A 27,856-nucleotide genomic window follows, 5' to 3' on the forward strand; every position below is an offset into this window, starting at 1 on the left:
CGATATTGTCATTTTCACATATTAATGTAGATCTCAAACATCTGAGTTCCCCTAACAGCACCATCAACTCTCAGAAAGCACATAGCCTGTATTTTTAAGATTAGAATGTGGCTTTTATTTATTTGTGTGTGTGTGTGTGTGTGTGTGTGTTCAATCAATACCGAGAGTAACAGTCAGCAGCCAATGAGCATTCGTTCTGGGAACAAAGGGTAGTAAAAGGCGGCGGGGGCTGCCAGGGAAACGAGGCTGGCGCGGGGTCTTGGGCGGATCTCGTGGAGGAAGGGTGGGCTGGGGGCCGCTCGGGCTGTGCCGCGTTGTCATGGGGACGGCGCGTGCGCCTGCGCGGCGGAAGGCGGGGGCGGTGATGACGCGCAGGGCGGGCCCTGAGGTTCAGTTGTGTGGAGCCGGAGCGGGCGGCAGGAGCAGCGCGGTCCTCGGGGCAGGTGAGTGGCCGCGGGGTCCCGGGCCCCGGCACGTCTCGGAAGCTGGTCGGGCGCTCTACTTTGGCACCGGGTGTGTCTGGCCGGGTCCGCGCCGGCACTGGGGCGCGCTCTTGGTGGCGTCTGGACGGGCGGGCGCGAAGGACCGGAGGTGACAACGGTTAGCGGGCGAGCCGCTGCTCTCGGAGGGGGCGGGGAGAGCCAGGGCTTGCGGCGGGTGTGAACACAAGGAGCGGTCCGGAGGTCTGGTGACTCAGATCCCCGTAGAGCATTTCCTTCTAGTACCGGGCAGAGGGAGGCGTACGGACGTGGAAAGTTTCCAGTTTGAGAAGTGCAGTTATGGAGCCGTGGAGTGTGCGGGGTCGTTTGTTGTATTCGTCCTGTCTTCAGACACATAGCTTCCCCACCCCCGTTTTGTTTACTTAGAAAGTGTAGGGTTTGAAATTCTTAACACGCGCGGCTTACACTGAGAACAAATGTTTAAGAACGAAAGTTACATTGAAAACAGCAGCTGCCCTGGCCAATTGTCTTGCTTTCTAAATGTCAAGGTGATATCGTTAAACAGATTGTCTCGATCGAAGGATGAGGACAGACTAAAAATATGCCTTTCCTTTCTGTTAAAACCTTCGTTCCTTAAACTTGTAGGTCTTAAGTGGCACATAAGTAGTACTGACCAGATGATTTGCACCAGGAAATAAGGAAGTGGAATGACTACAAGGTTCAGTAAACAATTACTCCATTATAGCCAAAGTTACTTTAGAAGCAGATTTTAGCTGTGCTGGATCTATTAAAGAGGATTTAAAAATCATGAACCAGAAGGGGCTGATTAACATTTTGATGCACTTTTTAATTAAGCAGCCCTTTAAAATGAGCATGCCTCACCAATTCCCCCCCCCCCCCCCCCGTTTTTTGCCACTTTCTCTTAGGTAGAAAACATCAAGAGACTGTAAAAGACACCCTCATAGTTTAAAATACTTAACACATTTAGTAATATTTCTCTGTGTTTATTAATTGCCAAATGTTGCAACACTTACTGACAATTTTAGTTTTTAAGGATGTAATTAGTAAGCATATGGCTCAAAATTTAAGCCTTTAAAAAGTGTACAGTGTACAGCCTAACATCTCCCCTGTGCTTGGAATAGGCTGTGGGCGTGTGCCCACCAACCAGCCAATATTTCCTCTGGCAAGCCAGTTCTTGTAAGGTCTTAGGTGCTCATTCAGGTAGTAGTATCTCTATGGACAGACATGGAAATATGTTTCCCTTAGTTTAACACTGGAGGGTGGCATGCTTTTCTGCTGTATGCATCCGTTTTTCCAGTTAGTGATAATATTTTGGATTATAACTTTCAGTTATGGTTAAGTTTGGCTGTTTTTTTGGCCAGTGTCACAGTGACTAAGCTGAGTGTCGCCCTTTGCAAATATGTGGCAACTGAAGATATGAATCGGTCTGTGTCTGGAGTTATAATTGGAGCAGATATCTAAATTGTATGAGATACTCCTATTATACTTGACTTTCTTAAAGCTGTAAAAGGCTTTGAATAACTATATTTAAAAAGTGATAGGTTTTTTTTCTGTTTTGTAGCTTTTTAAAAAATGTTGTGTTTGTTGTGGGTATGTACATGTACGTGGGGAGTGGAGGGTATGTGGAGGCCAGAGTCAGCAGATCCCTGTGGGGTTGGAGTTAGTGGTTTTGTCAGCTGCCCAAAGAATGGGTGCTGCCAACTGAACAGGACCTGCTCCTTGGAGCTCCTGCACACAGAGCTGCCAGAGACCTAGGCCCCTGGTGCCCAGCCTCAAGACAGCTCTATACTTCACCACCTTCTTAGCATCTCCTACCAGTGTACATGGTCTGGATCTTCCTGGACCCCACTCCTGACGGAGAATAAGCAGAAACTCCTTCCATGTTGTGAGCTGATGACTCTCTTCTTCTCAAGACTCCTGTCACATCACAACAGCTCCAGCTCTTCTTAAAGCCGTTATGAAGGGGAACAGCGTCCCTTCTGTTGACCCTGTAATATCTTTCATTAGTCTTTGACTCATATGGACGCAGTTCTCTGGCTTACCATCAGAATCCCCTTGGATATTTGTTTAAAAGAACAGCTCTCAAACTCTCTCATGAACTCTATCAAACTAGGGAACTTGGGAACTTTTTTTAAAATTATTACTTTTATTTTTATATAGTCCAGTCTTTGACCCCCCTCCTGGGAACTGTTTTGTTTTTAATGACTGAAGTAGTTTATATCTAAAGATTAGCTAAAGTCAAATACTTCTCTTGGGATCTGACCTAAGTGTATTCTCTTTCTTTCTCTTTCTCTTTCTCTTTCTCTTTCTCTCTCTCTCTCTCTCTCTCTCTCTCTCTCTCTCTCTCTCTCTCTCTGTGTGTGTGTGTGTGTGTATGTATGTGTGTGTGTGTATGTATGTTTCCATGTGGTCACAGAATGTTAAGATTGATTCAGGTATGTTCTTTGACAATTATATGAACTACAAGGAATGTCCCTCAGGACACCCAATGTGCTCCCTCATTGTTTTATTTGAGTTGAACACAGCACTTTATCTTATTTATGCTTTTAAATTATTTTATGTTCAGTTGTCCGAAGTGAAAAGTTCCATAGTGGAATGTTATCAAAAATTTTAAGAGTGATTTCAACAAAAGAAAACTAAGCCATTCCAAAGTATCTGGGTTTGACTATGCAGAGTTGAAATGGGCCACATACGTGACTTGAGCTAATTTCCCCAATTAGAATGTGTGGCCCTATCTTTAACCATTGTGAAGATTTCAACAATTGTCTTTGTTCCAGCACATCATTGCTTTTGGTTTTATTGCATTTGGGGCATCAAAACACAATACTAATTCCAGATCTCAATGATCATTGAGTTATGCCAGTACTGTTTGATAATTTTCTATTTCTGTGGTCAAATATAATATCTTTAATAACTTGTCTGGCTTAGGATTATAGTGAGGGAGTACCCATTATTGTTCCTTGTTTAAAGAGAATTTTCATTTAGGCTTATAAACATTAAATAAAATAGTTGGTGCAGTTGATTTTTAAAAGTGCCTACATTACTAGTTCCTTCGGGTCATCTCTCTTATTTATCTGTAGTTGGTCTCTACAAATCCTGCCCAGTAAATTTGGAATACAAATAAAAGTTGTTAAAAACTATACTGTCCGATTAGTGAGAGAGGATGGATGGATGGAGCTTTTCTAGAAATACTGCAGGACAAAGTTCTTCCTGTTGACTATGGGATTTTGTTTCTCCAACTAAATAGAAGTATGTTGTTTACTCACTGATTCTCAGGTTTGAAGAATTTTGTTTAGAAGGTTTTCATCTAAAACCTCCAAGTGTATATGACTGGGTTCTTCATCTTAGACCCAGATTTCTCCAAATGGCTTCACATGCATCGCCTTTCTCCTTAGCTTTCTTCTCTGCAACTGTGGCTGAGGGCAGAGTTCTGGCTTTCTTATTAGACTCAGCAGCAGCAGCAGCAGCAGCAGCAACAACAAAATAAATATCACTTCCCTTATTTTAGTTTTTGTGTGGGCCTAAGCAACATATATATGTGTTGGGGAACAGATAGAAAATTCTTACTAGTCTAGAAGTTACTTCATCAGACACTTGAGTTTTCCAAACTATGTCTACGGGAATAATAGGATTGCTCTGAACAACAGCAGAGCAGTTGATTGTGAGAAAGCTTGGCTCACAGTTTTTCCTCTTTTGTTGTTGTCTTCATGTTTTGAGGAGAGTCTGGTATTGCCCAAATCTTTAGGGAAAAAGGAAAAATCTTTTTTTTTTTGGGGGGGGGGGTTGTTTTCTAAGGCCTTACTGATCCCATGGGTTCAGGGCTCTTCGTAAGTTGTGACAGAGTATTATGGTTTCAACCATTATGGAGTAAGCTGATTGTTGACAGGATTGGTTCTTTCCAAGGACTAAGATGAGTACAGGGCAGAAGGTTACAGGCAGACCCCCCCACAGATGGTGAGGACTTTCAGTGCTGGTTTGATTTCAGGAGTACCGGGTGATGTATCATGCCATCACTCCTGAACGGAAGGCCTAGAAGCAGAATTCTGTGGTTTAATAGGAGTCATAAAGGATTAAAATGAGAACTCTTCACTGATGTAATCTCGTAATTCACATTGGTCATTGTAAAGTGTTCAGTCAAGAGTAGTCATGGTTCTGCAAAAAGAGCTAAATACTTTTGACACTTGGAATCAGATCAGAGACTTAGAGCAGGGGCTTTCCCTCAGCCTTGTGACTGGGGATGGTGGGAAGTCGGACAACAGTTTACAGCAAAGGATGCAGTAATTTATAGGATGCAGTACAGGTTGCTTAGGGTGATTTTATAATTGATTGCTGTGGAAATAGTAATTAAATGACCCACTTCAACCTGAAAAGGATCTATTTGTTTTTCCAGTTACTGTATGGAAGATAAATGCCTGTGATTTCATCCCCCTAGAATGATAAACACTGAGCATGAGTGATTTTTTTTTTTTTTTTTTTTTTTTTTGAGTTTTGGAGCACTGTTTCTTACGCAAAAGTAAAAAACTTTTTAGAGGGTGCAGAGGTTGGAGCCAGTCTTGATCATGCAAAAGGATGTCATTGAAGACCCGGTTCTCTCCAGGAGCCTCCTGCCTGTGTCCTTGCTGCTCTTGCCAGCTCGGGAGGAATTTTATGTGGAGCTGGGAAGCTGGGGCTGCTTGGGGAGGTTCAGGGGTGGCTGTGTAGAAGGCTAGGATGGCTGAGGGAAGAAGGGGTGTGAGTAGCTCTCTTCTGGACTGCTGAGTTAAAGGTGACTTTATTCTAAAGGAAAATTGCTAGAGCAATTGCTATGGTGAGATCTGTGACATCTCATTGGATCTAGGCCAAACAAGCCTGGATAGATTTTATGCAGAGGAGAAACAAGGTGAGAACCGCAAGGGAGAGCAGCAGGAGGGAGATTGGAAGCCTCAAATCCTAGTCCGAGAACTCAGACAGTTCTTAGAGGGAAGGAAGGGGCCAGAAGGGCTAACCCTTTGCTCAAGCCCAGAAGTAGAACAACATGCAGTGTAGAGGCTTGAGGGAAGGAGCAGTGTTAGCAAAGGCTGAGAACACTCTTGTTCACCTAGAAGAAAGCTATTCAGATAATTTTTTATATGGAAAAAAGAAACAAAACACAACTGGAATTGGCCTAAAACAAGAGATCATCTGGTCCCAATGCAGAGTGCTTGTTTGCAGGGATGGGAGAGTCTTTCTCATAGTGGCTTGTGAGATTGGCTAGCCACTCCTGCTCTGAGTCCCTTTCTCCCATCTGCTGCATCTCTATTGCATTTGTATGCTCTATAATAAACTGAAAATAAGTCGTGTTTTACTGAGATTTGAGTAGTGTCAAATTATTGAAGCACTTGATTTGTAGCCATCATGCTGATACAGAACTTGTTAATCCCACGGTGGGGGGGGGGGCGGGGGGGGGGGAGAATAAGACTGCTACCACAATTTTGGAGCCAAATTTGAAGCAAGCTTTATTAAATGCTAGCCAGAATGATGGCCACTGGCCAGGTCTATCCCTGAGATTCCTAGAGAATGACTGTGAGTTACATTGGTCAGGTCCTTATAAAGGCAAATCCACAAGGCTATATACTTCCCATTTTCATACATCCTGATAAACTTCCTGCTTATGTGTGGCCAAACATATCATGCGCAGTTGGGGCAACCAACCTTGTATACAAAAGTGAAAACACTTGGTTTGCTATGCTATGAACAACAGCCCCCAGCATTCCAGGAAGTTATCTGCCCTTGGGCAAGTGGGGCTTATAGTTAGAGGCATTTTTGCTTTATAGATATTTCACATGCAGGATTCTGATATATGACCCCTCTGAAAGGGTCATACAATCCCCGTGGGTAGGCTCGTGACATACAGCTTGAGAACCGTGCTCTAAGTCTTTGACCTTCTATCTGCTCTCTGCATGAGTCCTTCTGACCTCTTCCTCTAAGTTTACTAATTTGACCAAAGTACTTAAACTTGAGCCTGTTTCCTGTGGTAAGCATGGTTCTAAACCTGTGGTAGTTATCCCTTTGAGAGTTGAACAACCCTTTCACAGGAGTTGCATAAGACCATTGAAAAAACACAGATATTTACTTTATGATTCACAACGGTAGCAAAATATCAGTTATGAAGTAGCAACAAAAAATAATTTTATGGTTTAAGGGAGATTACCCCAACATGAGGAACTGAATAAAAGGGTCACAGCATTAGGAAGGTTGAGAACCACTGGCTTAGGACACTAAAAACAAAGGCGTGGTGCTGTAATGCTGAAAGCACCCAGTAGGTAAACAGTTACGGGCACTTATGACTTCAGATCCTTAAAATACATAGAGTAAATTAGGACAAAGGAGAAACAGATAATAGCATAATAGATTTCCTTATCAGAGCTCTGATAGTGCCCAGGATATCCAAATGGAGCATTAGGAAGTGGGGAGGGCTTGAGAGGTACTGTAGACCAAAAGGACCTAAAGCCATCAACTGGACAGCCCATCCACTTCACAGAAGACATCTTCCTCTTAAGTGTGTGTGCAGGTCATTTCATCTTAACAGTTAAAAAACCCTGAAATATCAAGCATCTTTTTGACCACAGTAAAGGTCAAAAAGGTCACCTTTGTAGGGTAAAAGAAGAAATTGAAGGAGAAACTAGAAAATACCAGAGACAAAAATAAAATAGAATGTATTTAAACTTACGGAGCAGTTACAGGCAGTTGCAGCTGCCCCACAGAGGTGCTGGGCACTGAACTTAGGTCCTCTTCAGGAGCAGGGCCAGCTCTTAACCACTCAGCTATCTCTACCCCAGATCTAAGGAGATGCTTATAAGTGCCAAGTCTATACTTAAAATTTGTTAAAAGGTCAGGAGTGGGGAGAGTAACTAGATTCTAAAATTCACACTAAACTGAAATGTGTATAGAATAATCATAAGAATCTTAAAAAAAGAGTGGTGTGGGAAAGTTCGTACTCGAAACTTAATGTAGAGGTTCAGTAATGAGCAGGACAGGTAAAGAGGAAGCCAGTGCAAGAGGCCAAGAGATGACACATCAACCATCAACTGATTTTAACTAGGCTGCCAAAGCCATTCTTCTCAAAGTAGAGTTCTATTCTTTCTGAAATCTATTATTTTCAAAAAACAACATTGCTAGAAACAACATCTTGATATGTAGGCAGAAAGAATCAAATTGCATCAGTGCTTCAATTGTGTAAAACAAACAAACAACCCAAAATGATTCAAACTAGATCAAAAATCCAAATACAATAGCTAAATCTGCAAAATTCATAGACCAAAGCACTGTTATAACCACCATGAGTTCCTTCCTGTATGTTGTTGTCATTAAAGTATAACTAGGGAGGGGGGAAACACATTTAACTTTATCAAACAAAAGACTTTTATGCTACAAAGAACACTCAAAATGAAAGGCAGTCTAAAGAATGAAAGGAAAGTGTTTGAAAATCTATCAGATAGGAGTATGTGATATGTCTGAATGTAAACCGTCCTTCAAATTTCATTAAGTTCTATAAGCATGAAAGTGAAAGTGAGTTTTGGGGAGTGAGATTTGGACGGCTTTGTTCTTACAACTAGAGCTAGTATCTTTATAATAGGAACACCACAGAACTGCCCTGTCCCTTCTGCCTTGTGAAGGCACAATGAAAAGTTGCTGTGTGTGGTGTAAGACCCCCAAAAACCAAGGGTGCCCCAGTGCCCCACACCTCGGAAGGAGACACCCAAATCACTCCCGAGAAACGGTCTCGATGCAATAGCAAGAGGGTTTTTTTATTCCAGAATTCTGGGTTCCACAGCCATACAACACACAGGGGTAGAGGACTTTGGACCCTGTGCAACTGAAGTCAGGGGTATTTCAAGGGGAAAAAAAATCACAAGACAAGGGGTGGAGGACAAATTATGCTTGGAACAGGGAAGTACAGAATGAGGAAGTCAGGCTATAGTTTTAGCCTTAAGGAAGGTTAGAGATTATCTGGAGCAAACATCCTTGGGGCATTGTATAGTTAAACCTAGAACTAGAACTGAGTGGGCTATCTTTCTCTCAAACTGAAAGCAGAAAAACAAGTTACTCTGTCCTGGGCTAGTTGTTTAGGGGTCTAAAAACATTGAGTTGGGGTCTCTCATTGGCACAGGACATGACACTTCTCCTTGTTTTTGGACTTTTTAGTGTGCAGAACTTTGAGAATTAAATTTGTATTTATAAACTAGCCAGTTCCATTGATTTTTGAAACCTGAATGAATTTAGAACCTGATACCTAGAATTTAAGCAGAACTGTTACCATTAAAAACAAATCCAGTTATGAGGCTGGAGAAATGGCTCAGAGGTTAAGAGCACTGACTGCTCTTCCAGAGGTCCTGAGTTCAATTCCCAGCAACCACATAGTGGCTCAAAAACATCTATAATGTAATCTGGTGCCCTCTTTTGGCCTGCAGTCATACATGCAGGCAGAACACTCTACACATAATAAATAAATAAGTAAATAAATAAATCTTTAAAAAAAAACCACAACTAATCCAGTTAAATAATCAGGCAGTGGTTTTACGTAGGCATTTATTTCTTTATAGACAGAAGATGTAGATGTAATAAGGTCTGCAAGTGGCCAAGCACATGAAAGGATGCCATTATTTGTTAGGAAAATGCAATTCTGACCAGATTGAGATACTGTTTCACTTCTGGCATGGCTGTTACCAGAACCACAGACTGTAGCAGTAAGGAAATGAAGAAATTAGAATTCTGAGAGTATAAAAACAGTGTAATCCTTTTAGAAACAGTTTGATTGTTTACAAGAAAGTTTAATGTAGGTACTACATTAATTTAGAAATTATGTTCTTAGCTATATAACAAAAGTATAAAAGACATATCTTTATACAAAGTTTTTAAAGCATATATATTATTTACCAGTAATAAAAAATGTTAGATTATCAAGAACATAGTAGTAGTTGGCTGAGGCTGGAGTGTGGATGGCATGGGGGAGAGGGGAGGTGTCATTTGAGTAAGTAGTATTCCAGTATTAGAAGTGGATGATTATACAGCTCATGTGGATATGAGAAATAAATTCTTAAAAAGCATTTGAGTTTTCTGTATGTGAATGGTAGTAAAATGTCAATTACTGCCCAGCCAAGACCTCTAATGATTTTTAATAAGGTTTAATGTATAGAATTAGTACCTATAGCATTATTGAATAAATGATTGGTTAGTGAACAGGAAAGAGTCCTGTGGAGAATCTAGGAAGGGTAGAGGTTTACTTCTGTTTGAGACAGGTTTTTTCTATGTCGTCCTGGGACTTGCTGTGTAGATCAGGCTGGTGTGGAACTTGGAGGTCTGCTTTCCCTGCGTCTCACTGCTGGGATTAAAGGCACGTGCCACCACATCCAGCTTTTTATTTTTGAGATTATAAAGCGATTAAAACATCTCCCCTTCCTTTTACCCCCTCCAAGCCCTACAATATAACCCCCATGTCATCTTTCAAATTCATGGTGTCTTTTAATTTTTATCATGTGCATGTATGATGTAGTTACTTTTGTATTCCTAAATATAACCTGCACAGTCTGTATGTATACCTTCCAGGGCTGACCTTTTGAAATTGGAAAACCAATTAGTATGTTCTTCCCTGGGGGAGACCCCACCCCCACCCCCACCCCCAGCATTTTTAATTGTCTATTTCTTTGTGTAGGGTTGAGGCCTGTGGTCTTTCCCTGTCTGCACTGGCATGCATGTTACTGACCTTATTCAGCTCATGGATAGGCACTTGTGTTGGTGAGACTTTTATGGGCGTAGCTTCGACATTGCTAGGATACATAGTCTTACAGCTCCCTGGTTTCTGACACCAACAGGTTTTCACCCCCTCTAGATCCTTAGTGTTCCCTGAGCCTTGGGTACAGGAGTGTTTTGGAGATGTATCCATTGGGACTGGGCCTCACAACACTGCATTTTGATTGGTTGTGGTTTTCTGTATTACTCTTTATCTGTTGCAAAGAGAAGTTTTCTTGATGTGAAAGTATGCTTTCTGAGGACAGATATTTAGAATGTAGTTATGGATTGTGCTGGTTTAGTAAAGTCGTAGTTGTAGGTTTTCTTCCAGCACCCCCAACTTCACTAGTGCTGAGTAGCTAGCTAGGCTTATGACGTGTGTGGCGTCGTCTTCACCGTCCATATATTCCATCTGGGGCAGTAGCCTTGGAATATATGTTTTGGGAGTCTCTTAAGGCAGCCCTGGCCAGTAACTCATGTCTTTCACTGCAGTTTTGTTTTAGTAAGTAACCACTACTAGGACTGAGAAGGTGCACAGAGGGACAATTTGCCTGCTGATAGCTTTGTTCTAAGTCTTGTGAGATGCTCCTTAGTAGACAGGGTCGAACTTAAACAGTGAGTTTTTACTTTAGCATGTCACATTATAGAATTCTCTACAGATCCATGTGAAAGGGGTTCTGGGCGAGCTGTTGCCTCGGAGAGAGCTTGGTGCCTTTCTCCTGCTCTTCTGCTCAACACAGCTCAACGTGGGGGAATCTTCTCCCTGTGGTGGGAACCGCTAGAGAAGCGTGTTCGTGGGAGCCTGGGTGGAGAGTGGACAGACTCCAGCTTGGCTGAGTGGCCGCGGCCCTTCTGAGCGCTCAGCGTCCTCCTCCTCTCAGCAGGGCAGGATTTAAAAGGTGCAGCTCTGGCTTTCCAGAGAGCAGGAAATAAAGAATAGACTTGGAACCAGGAGTTTGATGGAGCTGGCCCAGTAATACCAAACCTATTAGCAATTAGGATACATTGTTTTCTTTGGCTAAGTGGAAGACTCAGGTATTTACCTCCGAATAGCTAAACAAAATTTAAAATACATGTCTGTGTAATATTTCATATAATTTTATTTTAAGTTGTTGCAAAAAGCAAGATATGGTATCTTAACAAACATTGAACTGTATAGAAATGTTGACAATGAAAAGCAGTAGTTTCCTTTTTACATCCCTTTCCTTTAGGTAAAACCATTGCTAAAACAATAGATGGCATGTGTTAAGGTTTTCCATCTACCATGAGTATCTTCCCAGTGCTCTTTGCTCCTGGCCCTTGTTAGAAGGCAGTATGTCTGTCCATGCCCAGCCGGGTCTGAGAAAGGTCATTTCCTGGCCCTGGCTTAGCTGAGGGCACTGTGTCAGCTAAGGGTAAGCCACATGCCTTTCTTCTTTGATGTTCACAACTTGTGAAATGAAGGGAGCTTTTCTTCACATTTAAAATCCAAGATGAATAGCTATGGGAACAGAGAGACAGTTGGTAAAACTGTTAAATGTCTGCTAACTATGTTATACCTTAAATAGACCCATTGTATTGGTTTTTTTGTTGTTTTTTATTTTGTTTTGTTTTTGAGCTTGTTTATTGTATTAAACAGTTGTTAAATGTTTATATGCATATAAACATCTGTTGCTATATACTGTGTGATACATTTTTTCATTTTCTTTTAAGAAAATATCTGCAAAAATGTCTCTCTATCCATCTCTTGAAGATTTGAAGGTAGACAAAGTAATTCAGGTATGTTTGCTTTTAATTAAAAAAAATGTTTCATAATGTTTTCCTTTGTTAAATGAAACAGGAAGTATGCATTTGTTGGTGTATTCCTAAGTCTGTTTAGGTCTTTGTAGACTAAAATATTGATTGGAAGTTCATTTTTATTTCTCTATATCTATTAGCCCTGGGTTAGAATTTCTTTCTTAGATAAACAAAAGTAAGTGTGTGTGTGTGTACATGCGCCTGAGTACAAATATTATTGAAAGTCAACTTGGAAGTCAGGGCATTAGATCTATTGGCAGTGGAGCTCTAGTTATACATGGTTGTGGCCTGCTAGGCTCCAGTGCTGGCAACTACTGAACTTGGGCCTGCTCTAGAGCACTCCCCTTCCCTCCCTCCCTCCCTCCCTCCCTCCCTCCTCCCTCCCTCCTTCCCTCCCTTCTTCCCTCTCTGGCAAGAAGTTACAGAAGAGTGGAACATTCCTTCTTCTTGTCTGGCCCTTTTTACCACAGCAGCAGTGAACTGGCAGTTCAGATTTTGTAGATTATTCTACAGTAGCCATTATGCTGTTGCATTCAGCACCACATAATTGTAGAACTTCTTTCAATTCCAAACTCTTTAACAGCCTGCGCTTGTCTGGTGCGATGAAGCCCTGGATGTAGCCCCTCCCCAGCATGAAATAAACTGAGCACAGCAGCACACCCTCTTACCCAGTTCTTGGGAGGTGGAGGCAAGGACGGATGCCCAGAGTGGACGGTGTGTAACACCAGCTAACTGTGATGCGCTTGAGGCCTGGCTCAGAGACCAGGAGAGGAGGGTGCACAGCTGGTGTTTGCCCAGGCACTCTTAGGCCCTGACTGTGAAATGTGGGAAGTGGCGTCATTCAGTTCTTAGGGATTCCAAAAGTTTTTAATTTACAGATTTTCTTTAAGGGAAAATGATTACTGAAGTGTTTAAAGTGAAACCTTGAGTAATTGTTTTGGGAAGTACTCGATTTAACATGTAAATAATGTAAGAAAGATGTAGGTATGTTTGTTATTTGCTAAAATTTTCTTTTCTTTTCCAGGCTCAAAATGCCTATTCTGCCAATCCTGCCAACCAAGCATTTGTGTTGGTGGATGCGTCTACTGCTTTCCCTGCAGATGGAAGTAGGTTATACTTTGGACTTGGTTTTTTGGTTTTTTGTTTTTTTTTTTTGACATACATATAAATACATATAAAGGCTTTTTTTCTCCCCTGAAATTCAGAATCTAGGATTTTGCTTTGACATGTTATGTTTTATAAAAGAAATCACTTGTTTAATCAAGAATGATCTGTGAGTATGCAGATGAGTCTTAGGGCATAATAAAGTTCTTAGTTTGACTCGTAATCTTTAGCGTGGCCTAGTCACTAGTGGGAAACGTGCTTTCCCATGGGACGTCGTCTTTCCCACCTGCCGCGCTCTTGCATCCTCAATCGCCCCTTTCTTACTTTGACAGGGAACTCACGAAGTTTCCAACTATCTTCTTTTTGGGGATTTTCTGTAAAACTAAGAGTTGCTGTTCAGGGGCTGGAGAGATGGCTCAGTGGTTAAGAGCACCAACTGCTCTTCCAGAGGTCCTGAGTTCAAATCCCAGCAACTGCATGGTGGCTCACAACCATCTGTAAGGAGATCTGACTCCCTCTTCTGGACTGTCTGAAGACAACTACAGTGTACTTACATATAATAAATACATCTTTAAAAAAAAAGTTGCTGTTCAGACTCCATAAACCATAATCAGTCCTCCTTCCATTCTGCACCAGAGGGCTTCAGGGTAGAGCTTCTCTGTAAGACATTGAGACTTTGAGAAAGTAAATGGTTAACTTGAGTTTCTGTGGCCTTTCATGTTCTGAGCTGCCATCTCTTAACTTTATTCTTTGTAATGAATCTACTCTGAAGTCAAAATAGATCATAGAAAAAGATTTTGGAAGTAGCTTACTTCAAGAAAAGTTAACTATTGTTAATGTTTAAACATAGTTTGTCCCATGTCATTGGAATAAGCCTGCCATTCTCAACGTGGTAGGACAGAGTACATCACAAGCTTTGACACTGTCATCTCGTCTCCTATCACTTGGGAGGAACCTTCCCATCCCACCCTGCAGCTGTTTAAGGAGAGAGTTAAGCGGCTAAGACAGTAAACACTTCCTGTGTTCTGATCTGAAGAATTGGTGTCATAATCCCCAAATTGCTAATGCTTTATGGTTATGTTAAAAAAGGGCCAGGCCATTTATTTGGAAACTTATTTTTACCTTTGAGGAGTTACCTGGCTGTGTCTCTTATTTCTGTCACTGCATTTTATATTTGTACTGCGAACATACACACTTTGTTCTTATTTTTCTTAAGAGAAGTGCAGCAGCCCTCAGTGTGGGGTGGTATTGTGTAGGATGAGTCTCCAGCAGGGTCAGAAGCGGACGGGATGACTCGCACAGGTCTGCTGATAGCTAGACTACCTTCAACTTTGAAGGTGTTGTTATCTAGCCCTGGCTGGTCTCAGGTTTGTGGCAATCCTCCTGCTTCTGCCTTGAACCCCTGCAGACTGTGGTGGGTCCTGAAGTGCCTCATGGCCACAAATGGATGACTCACGGGCTTAGAAAGCTAAGACTATTTCTGATATATTTTACGATGTTTGCATTAAAGTGGTTATGGATTTTTTTCATTCTAATTGGCAGAGATGGGAAGATAACCTTCCATTTTATACATTAAATCTTTGTACTTCATTTTTTAAAAATTAAACATAGCAAGTCCATACTAAGTTGTTATTTTGAATATTCTGCCAATGCCATTTTCTTTATTTACATTAGATCTGTATCCTAAACTGTATCCAGAGCTCTCTCAATACATGGGGCTGTCTTTAAATGACGCTGAACTATGTGAAAGCATGCCCATGGTCGCTGGAGCAGCAACACAAGGGGTATGTACTGTATAATCTCGAATCCCGTAAAATGTGCTATATCTTAGGTGTAAACTCGTTTCTAGAAAAACTCACAGATTTGTAGCTTTAGGGTTAAAATCTCCTAAGATTATAAAATTCTTTCTAGATGTATTTCTGAACCTTGTCATCCACTGTCGAATTTATTAGGTCTTTGTCTCTCCTCTGTCTTCTGCATTTTATCCTTTCCCAAGACACTGTGATGCGGCCCCTGCCGTGTTTCTAAGTTAGTTTTATCCTTTCTAGGTATATAACTGCACTGAAGTTTGTAATTCTGACATAGACTTATTAACTAGTACAGTTATTTCTTAACGTACCTCACAGCATGTTTTGCTCCAGATAGAATTTCATTCTGGATGGATTAGTCATTTGAAGTATATATGCCATATATGCCATAGTATTTTGCTAACATTCCATCCAGAGGTTGTGAGTTCAATTCCCAGCAGCCACATGGCGACTCACAACCATCTGTAGTGGGATCTGATGTCCTTTTGGTGTGTCTGAAGACAAAAACAGTGTATTAATCATATTTTGCTCACATTCATAATATTCCTCCTCCTGTAATTACAAGCCTTATTTATTTATTTATTTATTTATTTATTTATTTATTTATTTATTGTAATTAGACTGAGATCCTAGGTTTGGATGTGGCATATAGCTCTTGCTGTGTTATAGTTACATGCTTCATGGCTGAATCCACTTCTATCCTCTTACTACTGCTTAATACAGTACCTGGCTTTTATATATTGAAATTTTAATATTTATTGAAAGCTTACTTGTGTTATTTATGATCTGTACTGGTGAATTAGTTAATTCACTTTGGCTTCTGGTGGGTCATGCTTCAGCTACCTGCCAGAGCTGTCTAGATTCGAGAATGAAAGACACACACACACACACACACACACACACACACAGCGTTATTTTTAATATGTCTAACTTGCTCAATGGCTGGGCACTTTCAAAGGTCCCCATGGTTAGGGCTAGCACATCCTCTCCTCTGACATTCCTGCATCAACTTGCTACATCGACATTTTATCTCTGCTTCCCCTTTCCCCAATTCTTATATGTCTGGTTGCTTTCTTTCCTGCAGCTCTTATGTCTGATCCCTCTGCTTCCCCATCACAGCAAGTCTCCTCTCCTTACCCTCTCCCTCTCCCTTCTCTCAGTCTCTTGCTTGCACAAAACCCTCTGATCTAAACGTACAGCCTCCATCTCTGCCTGGCCATTGGTTGTACACCAGTTCTTTATTACCAGTCAAGCCAGCTGGGACCCTCAGGTCTGGAAGCACAGATTTTCAGAGCTGAAAGAAGACAAGTAAGCATTAGAACTGATGCCCAACAATTACCCAGGTGAAAAAACAGTGTTTCAACTGAGGTAATTTAAGAAATTAGATAAATGGTCAAAGATTTTCCAAGGAGAAAGTAGAACGCATATAGAAAGCCAGTTGCTGTCCTAGAACGGAGTGGATGAGGTGCAGGAACCTAGACAGCTTAGGGATGGAGCCTGCGGCAGCTGAGACCTAGACGAGGGTTTCTGCTAGTCGCAGCCCTGAGCGCTTAGGCAGGTTGTAAGACATGGTCAGTGGTTACAGTGCTTGCTGTTCTTCCAGAAGACAGCCCCAGAGGATATGACATCTTCTACCCCTTTGGGCACCAATAGAAGTGGCAAATACAGATATGTAGATGAATTACATAAAAATAAAGCTTAAAACAATTTAAAGAAAAAATGTAAAGTCAACAGTAAAGTAAAAAGAGGCATGGAGAAAACAAAAATGTTAATTGCTATATTTATAAAGTTTATCTTCTAACAGAAAAAAAGCCAATTATACCTATTATTTTAGTATTGATTTCCAAGTACGTGCAGTGTCTGATAGTACACAAGAGTTTATCAGCACTCTCTTTTTGATAGATAATACTTGCTGTGGGGTCTGCTTAAATCCAACATAAATCCAGTGTGATTCGAACACCAGGTTAATGCAGGTGACAAAAATTACTAATCAAGCCACTACTGATCAAATAGACTTGGGATCTGAACTATAACCCTGAAAGGATGTTGTAGGGCATATTTAAAGGATGAAACCATAAAGCAAGGGGAAGTGGGGTGGGTTGTATCCTTGTCCAAAGGTATTTTGACATAAGGGGTTAGCAAGGGAGTTTTCACAAACTGGAGGAGGTTCCTGGGTCTGGGAACATGAACTTAGTTTGACCCCACCAGCAAGATGGAGCGGTTGTTGTCCTTGAGATGTCTGGACTCATTCAGCTGTTTCCTTATAATAGAAGCTGTTCAGCTATTGGGAAGTCCCCAGCTCCCCTAGGGCCTGGGACCTTGAATTTAGTTTCTCCTGATGATTAAATGGAGCCTGAACATGAAGTGATCGTACTTAGAGTAACTACTGACACATGAGGCTATGATGTCATTTTCTTCTGGCTTTGATTTTCTAATGATAAATGATCTGTCACACACCCATTTGTTATCTTTGGGAAAAGGTTGTATGTAGGCATTTTGCCCATTTTTAAATTGAGTTTGTTTTTTTTTTTTGCTGCTGAGTTTTGAGTTATTTATGCATTTGGGTATTTGCCACTTACTATATGATCATTTTCAAATAACTTCTCCCATTCCATGGGTTGCTTTCAGTTTGGTGAATACTACTTTTGTTGTGAAGAGCTTTTTTTGCTTGTTTTGAGAGAGGTTTTGAGGCTGGCCTCAAACTTGAACCACCTACCTCTGAGTATGCGCCCTCATGCCCCACCCCAGCTGTGGAGAATCTTTTTAAGTTTGATGTAGCTCTATTTACATACAAAAATCATGGCCAAGATTGGTATCAAAGAGATTTGTCTTGTGTTTTCTCCCAGTTTTCTTTGTTCAGCAGATCTCCACAGTTAGGGCTTTGGGGTCCATGTGGAGCTGACGTACCTTTGGTATAAGATCAGCCACGGTACTGCCCTGCTCTTGGCGCCTTGGTTTGCCTGATTCCATTGTGTACACACGGGAATTTTGTCAAGAGTAGTTTAATATGTTTTTATGTTGTTTCTTATTTCATTCCTGACTTAAAGCCTTGTTCATATTGAACTTATTTTTAAATTGGTAATTTTATGATTATATCCCAGAAAAATCTCTGAAAAGAGAATGTTGCAAAAGTCTAGTGTGACGTGTAAGTTCTAGGAAAATATGCTTGAAATAAAGGCAAACCTCAGTGTAGCTGCTGGTGGCCGAGTGCTTTCTGAGAGATGATTCATGCCTGGCTTTCAGTGCGTCCTCGACTTCATGGAAGTCCACTTACCCAGTCTGAGGTCGCAGGACCTCGTTGGGCAATGCAGTCTTTGGAGACAGCTGATCTCCACTTACGTGGTCTCTAGCTGAGGCAGTTCAGCAGTGGAGGATGATTCTATACACAGGGGTGCCCCCTGACTTAAGGAACAAGTCACGGGGTCTTCTCTGTCCAAGGATAATGGAGGAGGAAATGACCAGAAGGAGGAACTAAAACACTGTCATTGTTGTGGAAATCAGACTTCACCTGAGGGAATTTTTAATGGAGCAATATTTGTAAGAACTATAATTGAGTGTGTTAACAGGTAATTGCTGTGTTTCTAACTACTGTCAAATTTTGTATTTTTTTTAGCAGTTGGTAGCAAGACCATCCAGTGTGAACTATATGGTAGCACCTGTGACAGGTAATGACGCTGGAATTCGGAGAGCAGAAATTAAGCAAGGGATTCGTGAAGTCATTTTGTGTAAGGATCAAGATGGAAAAATTGGGCTCAGACTGAAGTCAATAGATAATGTAAGTATATTTTTGAATTTATCTAAATAGGTCACAGAATATCAATGTCAAAACATTGAATTGAAAATAGTTTGGCCAGCTGTAATACCCCCTCTACAATGGGACTCTGGGCTTCACGTGGGGCAGCTTATGTGAAAGGAAAGGAAAAATGGACCAGTGAGAACTGGGTGTACAGTTTTAAACTAAGTGATAATTATTTATGAGATGGTTCTGCAGGTTATTTGCCTTACACCCACTATACATGTCTTAAGACACATCATCATGCTTGTTGTAAAGCCCGGACCTGTCTGAAGCCTGAGTGGGGTGTATTTCAGCAGAGATGCCTTGGGGGCCGTCAGCCCCATTCTAGTTTACCTGCTTGGCAGAAGTCAGTGGGGTGCCGCCTGTTCATACTGCTTCCTGGCAGAACTCATGTCTGGCCCCAGACTGTAAGAAAGATTTCCCTAGCCTTCCTCTTCTCTATTTGTGCTTGGTTCAAAATCTGATTGAATTTACATAAATGTGAATGTCCTGTGAATTCATTGTTAGAAATACTTTTTTGTCTGTTTAACTCCAGTTTTTATTAAGAGATGAATAAAGTGGTCTTCAAGCTAAAAAAATATGAAATTGTTACCTCAACCTATCATTTAATTGTTTTTGTAATTTATTTGCTTGTGTTGAGTGTTGGCCTGCATGTATGTACATGTACCACATGCATGCCTTGTATCCTTAGAGGTCAGAAAGTGGTGCCTGATCCCCAGGAACTGGAGTTACCCATAGCAGTGAGAAATGATAAACTATTTTCTTGTTCTCTAGGGTATATTTGTTCAACTGGTCCAGGCTAATTCCCCAGCCTCCTTGGTTGGGCTGAGATTTGGGGACCAGGTGCTCCAGATCAATGGTGAGAACTGTGCAGGCTGGAGCTCCGATAAGGCACACAAGGTGCTCAAGCAGGCATTTGGAGAGAAGATCACCATGACCATTCGTGACAGGTGAGCTGCTAGCCACTGGGGACACTGAGATGCCAGCCTATGCTTCCAGTTTCCTGGTCTGTCAGGGTTCTGTAAATACAGTTTCCTACTTTTTATTTTTTAAGGATAATGCTGATTTATTACAGTCTTGCAGTTATGTGTTTTTCTGATGTAATTAGATTCTTTTCATAGAATTCTAGTTTTGCATATACATTTTACCCTGTTTATTGGAACCTGCCCTCTAATCAAGGGTTTTCCTGTCTATCTCTCTGGAAAGGTTGTGTATGCTAGAGAAGTAACTGATGTAGTAAGGCAGCGGTGGGCTCCCTGCAGCACACTGCTGTCATGAGGACTGAATGTCACAGAGTTCCTAAGGAATCAGTTTTGAAGCCAAATCTGGTCTCGGAGGTGGTTGTGTAGTTAGGTAAAAGAGGATGAATCATTGTGCATGGTACGTGGTCTACTTTTAACCTGCATACTTTGCACAAAATGATGTGCCTCTTCTTCCCAGCTCCCACAAGTGTTAAGACCAGTATCCACTGTTAGAGTAAACCTGGGGAGGGGGAGTTTCTTGAAGTAAAAATGACATTGATCAAAAAATGTTTATCAAATTGCTAAATATAATAAAAAATGGAAAAGTCTGTAATTTTTTTTTTTTTAATGTGTAAAGCAGAATTTCATGAAAGTTGGACCAGGTCTGGCAAGATGTCTTTTGTTAAGAGTATACACTATTCTTCCAGATGACCCAAGTTTTGTTCCTACACCCAAGGAGGGCAGGCCACAGTTGCCTGTCATATTAGCTCCAGGGCCCCAATATCTGTTTCTTTCTTCATAGGCACCTGCACTCACACGCACAGGACCCACCTGTGTCTTTTATATAAAAAACAGTAATGTTGCAAATAAAAAGGCATCGCATGTTGGAATTAACCAGACCCCCAGACTGTAAACCTCAGTAAATCTCTAGACAGATAGTATAGCTGTTTGGAACAGAAGCTGTGGAGCTTCCAGATGGACTTTATATTTTTACTGTAGAATATGGTTTTTTGAATTGTTCACCACTATAGGCAAATTCATGAGAGAAAATGAAAATGAAATCATTTTATTTTCTTTTATAATGCTTGTTGACTTCCTGTATTTAGTCCTTTCCTTTGCCCTGATATTTACCATTCCTTGGTCTTTTTCATGTTGTATCGTGTGTACCTTTGTTTATATGCACACTATTGCCTAGGCTCCGAATAAGAAGAAAGTGCTTTTTTCTTAAGATTTTGTGATTTTAAGTAGTACTGTACATTCTCAGTTCATCCATTTTTTTGTGTGCAAATTTTATAAATGTATTTTTCTTTAGAGCTGAATAATATGCTACTATATATATAATTCTCATTATCCATACATCCAGGTTAATTCCAGCGCAGGACTAAGTGTAGGAGCACAAGTGTCTCTGCAGCAGGGGTGGGGTTCTCTGAGTAGTGTATGCCTAGGCATGAAGTAGTAAGGAGTGTGCTGATTCCATCTTTTAATGTTCTTTTGAGAAACGTCCACAATTGCTTTATTAATTTGTACCCTGCCTTTTGATAATAGCCATTTTGAAAAGGTGGAGGGGGGAGATAGTATCTCAAAGTAGTTTTAATTTGAATTTTCTTGATGGCTAGTAATATTGAACATATTTTGTGATCTGAAAGGCTTAGTTTCTCTGTGTGGCCCTGGTGTTCTGGAACTCACTTTGTAGACCGAGCTGTCCCTGCAGATCCACCTGCCTCTGCCTCTTGAGGGCTGGGATTAAAGGCACGTGCCACCACCTCCCAGCTGCCCCTTTTAAAATAGTTACTGGACATTTTAAGTTATTTTGAAAAAAAATTAGTTTGGCCATCTGTGGTGGTTTTATTTCCTTAGTATTTAATTTTTGCAATTATTTATAAATTCTGGGTATTAGTGACTTGTCTGAATTGTCTGAAGTGTAGTAAAGGCTGTGGCCTTTTGCTTTGCTCTTTGGTTCCTCTGGTACAGAAATACTTTGTTTCCCTGTGGTCCCATCTGTTGATTCTTGGGGTTTGTTCCTTTACTGTTGCTGCTCTACTCAGCGTCAGTGTTGACCCCAGTTGTAGGAAGGGTATCCCTATGGATTCCTCTACAACTTGGAGCCATTTAGGTTTTAGAACTCCCGTCCATTTTTATTTTATTTTTGTACCAAGTTCATCTAATTTCATCTATCCAGGTAGAAACGCAGTTTTGCTAGTGTTATTTCTTGAATTGATTTTTTTCCCTTGTTATATGATTTGCTTTTATTGCCAAAAATTCTGTGGCCCTAGCCAGCCCGTCTTTGTGGGCACTGTCTTTATGGGCACTCAGCTCTGTTGTGGTGATCTGGCCTTTATGCCAGCTCCAGGCTGTTGTCCTCAGGGCGGGGCCAGCCCCAGGCTATCTTCAGGACGGTAGCAGTGGAGGCTCTGCCGCTGAGCACTGTAAAGCCCTGCCGTGTGACCGCTCCTAGCATTGCTTTGGCTGTTGGTGGTCTTTTAAGGTTCCAAAGGAAGTCTTTTTTTTTTTTTTTCCTAAACCTATAAAATCCAATATTAGAATTTTGATAGGTGTTGCATTAAATCTATAAATTAATTTGTTGTATGTAGTATAGGTATTTTTATAATAATGCTGCCAATCCAGTTGCATGGACTTTCCATCACCTATCTTCAGTGATTTCTTTTTTCAGTATCTTTTGCATTGCGAGAGTCTGTCACTGTACAGACATGTCTTTTACATCTTTGCCTAGATATATTCTTAAATAATTTAAAATGTTATTTTGAATGAAATTTTTAAAAAATTTTTTTAAGTGTTGGGCCAATAGGGAGGCACAGCTGCAGACTTTCTTATTGCAAGCAAAACAGGTGGCCTTAAAATCTTACAGTGACACATGGCAGGGTTTCAGAAAGCGAGCTCGTGTTAAGTGGATGACAGCTTCTGAGGCAGACCGCTCGCTCGAGGCCTTTTTAACTGTAGCTTGTGCCTTCCGTCCAGTGAGGCTGGAGGAACCCCTCTGACTGCTTCTCTGGTGGGTTTTTCAAATGAGAGCAAAGCTTTGCCTGTACTCCTAGTAACCTGGGCTTACAGGGTTGGTTCCCTGGGCTTACATGGTGGAGAGCGCTTACTCCTGCTGCTTCCATTCTATGCATATGCACACATAATCAATAAATGAACCAAATGAAATCTATTAAACATTTCAAAATTGAGATGTGAAAAATACAATGAAGTTTTAAGATTTAAATGTCCTAAGATGAGCTGGCTCCCAGAAGTGCTGAAGGGACTCAGTGGTTTAGTGGAAAGCTATCTCACTGTTAATGCAAGGTATGCTGGACTGTAGAGGGACAGTGTATTGATAACTCCTCGGAGCACTATGTTCTCATATCAGTCAAATCATGTGACTGAAAAAGGCTACTAAGTGTTCTATATATGTAGCAGAGTCTTCCCCCAATTAATTTAATATTAATAAACAAAAAGCCTGTGATTGGACAGGGGAGGCAGCTAAGAGTTTCAGAAGCAGAGACAGGAGAAAGGAGAAGGGGAAGGAAGGAAGATGGAGGAAGAGAAAGACAATCCAGATTCTGAGTGGCTTTAAATAGCCACAGGTGCCTATGAATATCTTACAAAGGATGGATAATTATAGGACAATTTGACTTATCTAGGTGGGCAATTTATATCAATATCAATTGGCTCTGAGTTCATTGAGTGTTTTGTGGGGTGAGAGTTTACTGATATAAATCTAACTGATAAATGACAAGCCTCTAGAGTTTTGATTTTAGGTTACTGGGATTTGGGACTGCTGACCACAGGGTGAATGGCTGGGAATGGGAGTGGGGTCCTCAGCAGGAGAACCAGAGGTGGGCGGTGTCTGCTTGGGGCTAGCCTTGGAGGCAGCAGGGAGCTGGGCCCCAAAAGTAGACAGTCATAGTGCGGGTTGGTTCCATGTTTTATTATTTCCCACAACAGGTGCAAACCAACACGTTGGGCAAGAATCCACTAGAAATTTAAGATTATTAGCCTAAGAGTTAGAGTTTTATTTTCTAAGTGAGAGAAAGGTGGCACTGGCTGGGACCTTGACACAAAGAGAGAGGGCTCTGAGGTTCCCTGCTGTGGAAAGAGGCAAGATGGCTGCTCTGAGTCAGAGAGCCGGAGAATGGAAGCTGCTTATATCTTGGGGCAGATGGATTTAACTGTGAGGTTATAATATTGGGATTATTTGCTTTTAGGATAGATTTATATACAGATTTTGTCCAAATCATGTGGGGAATTTCACCCATAGTTTGGAACTAGGATTAGAAAAATTAGTCACTGACTCCAAGTAAAGAGGGCAGTGCTAATCATCTGCTATGAACAGGTATTAATTAATGAGTGTCTGTGGCTCCAGGCAGAGAGCTCAGCAGATAGATGCTATAACAGGATGGCTGCTCTAGGCCAAGAGCTTAACAGTAAAAACTACCTGCTTTTTTTTTTTTTAAAGATTTATTTATGTATTTATTTTATGTATATGAGTACACTATAGCTGTCTTCAGACACACCCACATCAGATCCCATTACAGGTGGTTGTGAGCCACCATGTGGGTGCTGGAATTTGAACTCAGGACCTCTGGAAGAGCAGTCACTGCTCTTAACCGCCGAGCCATCTCTCCAGCCCCAACTATATAGTGAAAATTTGAATTAATTGCTTTAAAGCTGGTATAAAGATATATTGCTCTAATAAGTCTTACAGGATAAGACATTCTGTCTAATGTGGGCTCCACGAGAATTCTGGGTTTAAATCCTGCTTTGACTGCTTATGAGCAGATATAGACAGAAGTGTGAACCACTTGTTTTTAAGGTGGTATAAAAACGTCTGCAGGATAACTGACTCATGTTCTCTAATGTGGGCTTCTCAGGAATTTTGGGTTAATTTCCTGGCATGACAGAATAGAAAAAGCCTACGAATAGGCACAGACAATATTTTAGTTTACACCATTTGTTTTCAATTGTTTTAATTTTCAAAGTGGTTGCAATTTTGAGTTTTGTGGTTATATTACTCATCTGGGAGAGAGGTCAAAATAAAGTTTTTTGTGGTTATTGGCTCAAGGATATGCTGATTTGGGAGAAAGGTTTTGTCTTTTTGTTTTTAGAAGAGGTGATTGGTGTCTCTACACCTTCCAGAGTATTATGGATCAGTGTAGCCATAATAGATTATTAAAAAAACTTTTTTTTTATCAGAAACACTTAACACTGACTATGTAAGAAAACATGCCATGTGGCAGTCAGTAGGTATGTCATGTTGTTGAAGTATGAAGTTGGAATTTCAGTCTAACCCAGTCCTTATGCTTTAGGCCTTTTGAACGGACAGTTACTATGCACAAGGACAGCAGCGGGCATGTTGGCTTTATCTTTAAAAGTGGAAAGATCACATCCATAGTGAAAGATAGTTCTGCTGCCAGAAATGGCCTTCTCACTGACCACCACATCTGCGAGATCAATGGACAGAACGTCATTGGCTTGAAGGTAAGGGACTCACGTGACCCTGGTTTCGGTATCATTGTTTTGTAGAAAACATCATTTAGGTGGTGGGGCTTTTGTGTTGACCCCCCCCCCCCCCGGGCATTCCTTAAGCTAGAATTCTCTGGAGACATGGGCAGGGAAATATTTAAGGCATTCCGAATGGATGCATGTCCATTTTTTTCAGTCCAGAAATATAGAAAAGGAGTAAGTCTTGGTATATAGTAATATTTGTTTTTTATAGGTTTTGATTGAGTCTTTAGTCCATAAACACAGTTAACTGTGTGGGACAAGCTATTCTCAAGTAAGGAGTTTTACTCAGTACCTTCAGCTTTGTTACTAGCTTAAGAAAATTGTATCTGTAAGAGTAAAATTAAAATTCAGACATACAAGGGATTGGGACTCGAGATATCAGCAAGACATCAAAATATAGTGCGTTTCCTAACAGTTTTATGTCTATTAAATAAAGCCTTAGTGAAATGTAATTGTGTTGTGTTTTGTCAGGACGCTCAGATTGCAGATATACTGTCCACAGCTGGGACTGTGGTTACCATCACAATCATGCCTGCGTTTATCTTTGAACATATTATTAAACGGTAAGTGCAGCTTCATGCTCGCCAGCATCTGACATAAATGTCAACACTACTTTGAGCTTGCAGGTCTTCTGCATTTTAGAAATCTCGGCATGGTGGTTCATGATGGACTGCTTGCCTCTGAGGTGTGAAGAGTGGCCATTGCTATTCTTTCCCATACTTCAGGAAGTAGAGAGGTGCAACGCTATAGGCCAGCAGGGGCGGTTCAGTCCGGAACTTTAGCGCCTGTGCTCCTCTATAGCTGTTCCCATGCGATCTCGGAGACACTTCTTCCAGAGCGCTTGTAGAGCACATGAAAGCGAGATTTGGAATAGACACAAACATAGCCTTTGTAATGGAATTTTTGTCTATAATTTGGGGTTGGGGTAGAATGCAGCTAGCTACCCTCAGAGCAGGGAAAAAAGCTGTTGTACAGTCTCTTGTTCTTTTTAACTACTGGTAGGTCCCTTATCCCCCTCCGTTCTTCTGACTCATCACATCCTTGCTGTTTCAGTTAAACAGCCAGTCTTAATGTAAAGGTCTCGTGCGGTCTCTAACATGTCTGTCCCTGATGGAAATTTCTGTTCTTTCTGGACAGTTTGTGACGACTCAGTTATCACTTCCTTAGAGCTGAGCTCATTTAAAGACCCCTTTCCTCCTTCCTCAGATTAATGGATGACAACAGGCGCTGGACTGGAATTGGGGTTGTCTTGGGGTAACAGGGCATTTTTGAAACTAGGACCTGAGTTGTGTAATGAGTGGCTCTCTTGTAGGATGGCTCCCAGCATCATGAAGAGCCTAATGGATCACACCATTCCTGAAGTCTAAAGCCTTGCCCAGTGCGCCACGCCCCAGCTGGGGGCTTCCAGCTTTCCTCTTCGGCAACTTCTCTATTTCGCACACGAAGCTTTCCCGGAGCCAGGGAGAATCTGCTGCATGGACCTTTCTATCTTCCATCAGAGCTGCGAACCTCGCTCTGTCTGATATCGGCTTCAGATGCTAAGATAGGTGTGTAGCCTTAGCCTGGTTTTACAGATGTGAAACTCAAAAGATTTACTGACTTTCCTAGACGTGGTTCTTTCCTGGGACCCTGATGTTTTTACATAAGCCATGGTGATTAGGATGACTGGCGTAGGCTTAGCTGTGTCTGAGAACCATCAGCTTTCTCCTAGAACAAAGCACAGTGCTAGTCATGTGCTCAGTTCTGTGGCATACTGGACTTCAGTACGTCAGCATAGTACGTTTAGAATGATTGCCTTTGATAGTTATTTTTTAAGTTTTCTCTGTGCGAGTGTGTAAAATTGCAATTAATCAACACTGTTTTCATTCCACAAAAGCATTATACAGCTGTGTGTAGACTGCAGGAGACTTTAATGATTGTCACTAAATCTCAACTACCTTCACTTAATATGCTTCGATTGTCGCCTTAACTACAGTAAGCATTTAGAATAAAAGCCAAAATAGAATTATTGCTGCCTTCTGAAACCTGAGATGTTAGCTCTCTGTTAAGCTGTTCTGTGCTAGCCCTGAGCAGCTTACTGGTAAAGCAGAGCTGCCTAGTTGTATCAAGATTTTCTAGTCACTCCAATAAGGAAATGCCTAAGAACTGCCCTACTGCTTTCTGAGAAACAAATTGCTATATATTTCATGTAAAAGTTGTTATACTAAATAGAATAACTTTTGGAGTCTCTTTTTCACTGTAGATTAAGTGGGTAATACCTAGTTTGGCATTTGAGCCCTAACATTATGTATCTTTAGCTAGGCTGGGGTGGTTTTAGAATGTTTCCCTAGTCATCTTAATTTGTTCCATTTTCTGACTCCGTTCTGTAAACAAAAATGGCAAGGACACTTTATCCTGATTTTTTTTCTTTCTTAGTTTGTGCCTATCCTATTATTATATGTGATATTATCTTATTAAATGTATAAAAATGTTAAATTTTTGTCTGTCTGTGATTGCATCAGAACTTACTGTGAGGATAACACCCAGGGTCTCTAAGAACAGTCTTAGCTAAGACTGCCTGGGAATATACTTGCTGGGTGCCCTTACTGGCAGCCCGTGGCCACCTTCTCCCTGCGCACTTGACATCAGTGAAGGAACCTGGAAAGGCTGCTGTAACTCCAGACCATGGTCTGGAGACCGTCCACATGTATTAGTGAC

General features: G+C 41.2%; 1 protein-coding gene across 2 annotated transcripts; it reads left to right on the forward strand.

Moving 5' to 3' along the window:
* Positions 1-349: 349 nt before the first annotated feature.
* On the forward strand, positions 350-27,634 carry Sdcbp (syndecan binding protein). 2 transcript variants are annotated; one of them, XM_052176038.1, is made up of 9 exons: positions 350-443; positions 11,901-11,966; positions 13,009-13,090; positions 14,763-14,872; positions 18,510-18,671; positions 19,467-19,642; positions 24,961-25,132; positions 25,631-25,722; positions 26,472-27,634. In XM_052176038.1, exons 2-9 carry the CDS (start codon positions 11,916-11,918, stop codon positions 26,524-26,526), a joined length of 900 nt encoding a protein of 299 aa, XP_052031998.1. In that variant the 5' UTR covers positions 350-443; positions 11,901-11,915; the 3' UTR covers positions 26,527-27,634. The 2 variants fall into 2 exon arrangements, with proteins under 2 accessions (XP_052031998.1, XP_052031999.1); XM_052176039.1 differs by having other exon boundaries at positions 18,513-18,671.
* The last annotated feature ends 222 nt before the right edge of the window (positions 27,635-27,856 follow it).

Source organism: Apodemus sylvaticus, chromosome 3, assembly GCF_947179515.1.
Source record: "Apodemus sylvaticus chromosome 3, mApoSyl1.1, whole genome shotgun sequence".
Classification (NCBI taxonomy): domain Eukaryota; kingdom Metazoa; phylum Chordata; class Mammalia; order Rodentia; family Muridae; genus Apodemus; species Apodemus sylvaticus.